The sequence below is a fragment of the Micropterus dolomieu genome, unplaced genomic scaffold (assembly GCF_021292245.1).
Source record: "Micropterus dolomieu isolate WLL.071019.BEF.003 ecotype Adirondacks unplaced genomic scaffold, ASM2129224v1 contig_3414, whole genome shotgun sequence".
NCBI lineage: Eukaryota > Metazoa > Chordata > Actinopteri > Centrarchiformes > Centrarchidae > Micropterus > Micropterus dolomieu.
In genome coordinates, this window is record NW_025732404.1 from 652 (window position 1) to 3,754 (window position 3,103).

At 40.2% G+C, this 3,103-nt stretch overlaps 1 protein-coding gene across 1 annotated transcript; it reads right to left on the reverse strand.

Annotated features, from left to right (window-relative positions):
- Positions 1 to 465: 465 nt before the first annotated feature.
- On the reverse strand, positions 466 to 2,691 carry LOC123964579 (cyclin-dependent kinase 9-like). Its single transcript, XM_046041455.1, has 2 exons — positions 2,401 to 2,691; positions 466 to 2,313 (listed from the first exon to the last, which is right to left on the reverse strand). Exons 1-2 carry the CDS (start codon positions 2,674 to 2,676, stop codon positions 1,948 to 1,950), a joined length of 642 nt encoding a protein of 213 aa, XP_045897411.1. The 5' UTR covers positions 2,677 to 2,691; the 3' UTR covers positions 466 to 1,947.
- Between the last annotated feature and the right edge of the window lie 412 nt (positions 2,692 to 3,103).

Below are 3,103 nucleotides of genomic sequence, written 5' to 3' on the forward strand. Positions count from 1 at the left end.
TATTTTGAATCAATGGTTGTGTGGTGAGATGTTTACAATCCAAATGAATGCATGATGGCAAGTTTTGAATGAAAGACTGGTGTGAGATGAAGTGTGATGAGTTATGTACTAAGAGCTGTGAAATTTTACCACATGCCTGCAACAATAGTACCAAAGCGAAATTTGTGGGTTTTAATCCCACTGAGGTCACATAAAAATATCATGCCTTAGGGTAGTAATTCTAAAGTTTGCAATCTCAACATATCAGGAAAAATAAACAATACGTACATGCATCTTAAGCAAATGGTCCAGTGATGATCAATTCAGAACATAATGTATTTCAATGTGAAACAGGTCTTCCAACATATTTTTTAGACTTAATGACAGATGTAGTTATAGTTGTGAAGAAAGGTGTTTTTTTGATGATCTGTTGTGTTTTGTACCAAGTGTGGGAAATAATACCATAGCAACAGACAAAACCATGTGTAACCATCATTTAAATCTTTTATTGTAAAACCAAAAAATAGTTCAGGTAAAGCTCAAATTTCACAATTAAGTTGCTGGTCCAAGTAAGGTTCTTACCTGGACCCTCAGAAGGTTCTAGATGCAACCCATTTAGTAGGTTTGAATTAGAAGACTCAGGGTTGCAGTTGGAACGTCCAGAAAGGGGTCTTCTATGGAGACAAGCACAGGAACCTAAAAATGTTTTTAGCATTTGCCATTCCAGCAAACATGGAAGAGCCATGGTGTAAAGGCTCTTTTGGTCATTTATGGCTAAAGCTAGAGTAATAAAGATTGCCAAGGGTTCAGTAGCAGTATACAAAATATGTGGAGCCGCTATTAAATGATACAGTAATCTGATGCTGCCACCTACTGGAGGCAATGTGTCATGCAGTCGGTCATAACTGCAGCTGGTTTGAAGTTGCTGCTGGCGTTACCAGTGAAAACTTGTTACAAGTATGTAACTATCGTCAGAAAAATGTACTTTAAATATCAAAATATCTAACTTTAACATACTTATCATGCAGAGTGGACCATGTCAGTGATATATATGATGGATTTGTTACTACTGCATTTTGTAACAACTTCTCATCCCTAGCATCATTAAGGTTTAGTTTTAAGGGTATTTTTGAGTGTCCATATGAAAGTTTATCAAGATATAAAAACATTCTTCCTCATTCTAACACATTTACCTTTTTCTAACATCACCAACTCTGAAACAAGCTTTAGTGAGTCTTGGCCCCCTTGACTTTCTAAACAGGGCAGACAAAGCCCAGGCTGCTGTCCAACTTCATGTTGTTGTTTGGTTTTAAACAAAGATTCAGGAACACCAGCTCACACAAAATGTACTTTTTCCAGTGTGTGAGTGTAACCTCTAAGAACTCTTCAGGTCACACAAAAAGTCATATTTATAGAGGAAAAAAAACATTTTATTTGAGGTATGTCGCTGCTGGACATGTGTTCAGAAATGTTTGTGGTGTCCTTCTAAAATAGTTTAAATAAAGACATTCTCGCTTTCTTATTATAAATAACCTCAAAATACTGCACAGGCTTTAGAGAGAGCTATTTTATACAAAACAATGATAAAACAAGTGTAAAACTGTCAAAAAACTAAAATGCCAGACTCATTCCCAAACTTGCAATCACAATTAAAACTAATGTGAACATAGCAAAGCCGTTTATACAGAGCTGAACACTGACTCTTCATCTCTAGCTGGAGAAAAAGCACTAAGTCAGAAGATAATAACTTGGCTTGCAAAGGGCTCCGAATAACTTTGGAAATTACAGTCCTGTACCTGGTCAAACCAACAGTGATCATATGAAACTGTAGAGAGCTCCAGGTAATGTCCGCCAATCCTCAAACAAAAAAGGAATGCGTACCCACCTTCAACATTAGGCCGGCTGTCATTTGTTACTCAACAAAAAGTCCAACAAGGTAAACTACTTGTCCGTAAACCTCTTCAGCCACTAAAACACTCGATCAAACTCCGTCTGACTGGTGGTGGCTGGGTTTCTGTTCTGATTGGGCTGCTGCTGTGGCATGTGGCCTCTCCGTCTGGGCGGGGCCAGGTATTCAAACATGGAGGTATTGTGGGTGGAGAGCATGTTCTTCAGGTCTGACGGCATGGGGTCGGACCAGAAGAAGTCATGGTTGAGCGCGTCGTCGCTGTCTATGCGCTGTGCCGGGTCCAGGACCAGGAGTTTATCTATCAGATCCAGGGCGTACGGGTCTTTCACATAGGCTTTGAGACGATCCTTCACTTTCCTCTTTTGGCCTTTAGGCAGCTCCATTTTCTGGTAAAGCTCATACTTCTTATCCACACCAGGCCACACCTGACAGAAAGAGAAGATGTTTCAGGATTTGGTTGACATAGCAGACAAGTAATGCAACTTGACTCTAAACTCATCATGATATCTGACCTCAGCAGTGATGGAGCCACAGAGCTGGCTGATGAGAGTGAGCTGGTGCTGCTCAGTGTTGCCTTGCATTATGGGACTTCTGGTCCACATCTCTGCCATGATGCAGCCCCCTCCCCACAGGTCAATGGGGGGGCCGTAGTCTCGTTCACCTACCCCCCCAAAAAAAAGAATGGGATTAATAATTAAATACTGCAAGCTTTCTTCGGGTATGAAAATGAAGAGGTACCCTGTGGAGTAGCGTAATGGGGTTTTAACATGTTGGTTTTGTTTGTTCATGCAGCACACGATACAGGCCTACCATGGTTTCACACTATTCGACTGATCTCCAGGCTGTAGATGTGCCAGCAAATGCAGTGAAGGACACTATAAGTTTGCCAACTTCTAGACAAATCAGCTTTGCTAATATTATGTTTGTTAGACCTCAAGGATACACATAAGTGTTTTGGTGAAAAAGACTGAATGTAAATCAGAAACTTTATTTACAACAAAACTCCACAAAGGTACCTTTAAACTATACCTTTAAACTAATCTGCAGCAGAGTTGCCAGTTTGTCCATCTCAGTTTGTAAATGCTCCTTTCTAGTCTTTTTGACCACTCAAAAAGACTACACTACATCTGCATTCACCAGTCACACACATTCATACACTGAGCCTAAGTGCTCAAACAGAAACTAGCATTCACACTCATTCATACACTGGCGGAA

Coding starts and splice junctions, on each gene's coding strand:
- LOC123964579 (XM_046041455.1), bottom strand. CDS start 2,676: ATGAACAAACAAAACCAACATGTTAAAACCCCATTACGCTACTCCACA. Junction 2,314..2,400: donor GTGGCTCCATCACTGCTGAG/GTCAGATATCAT, acceptor TCTTTCTGTCAG/GTGTGGCCTGGTGTGGATAA.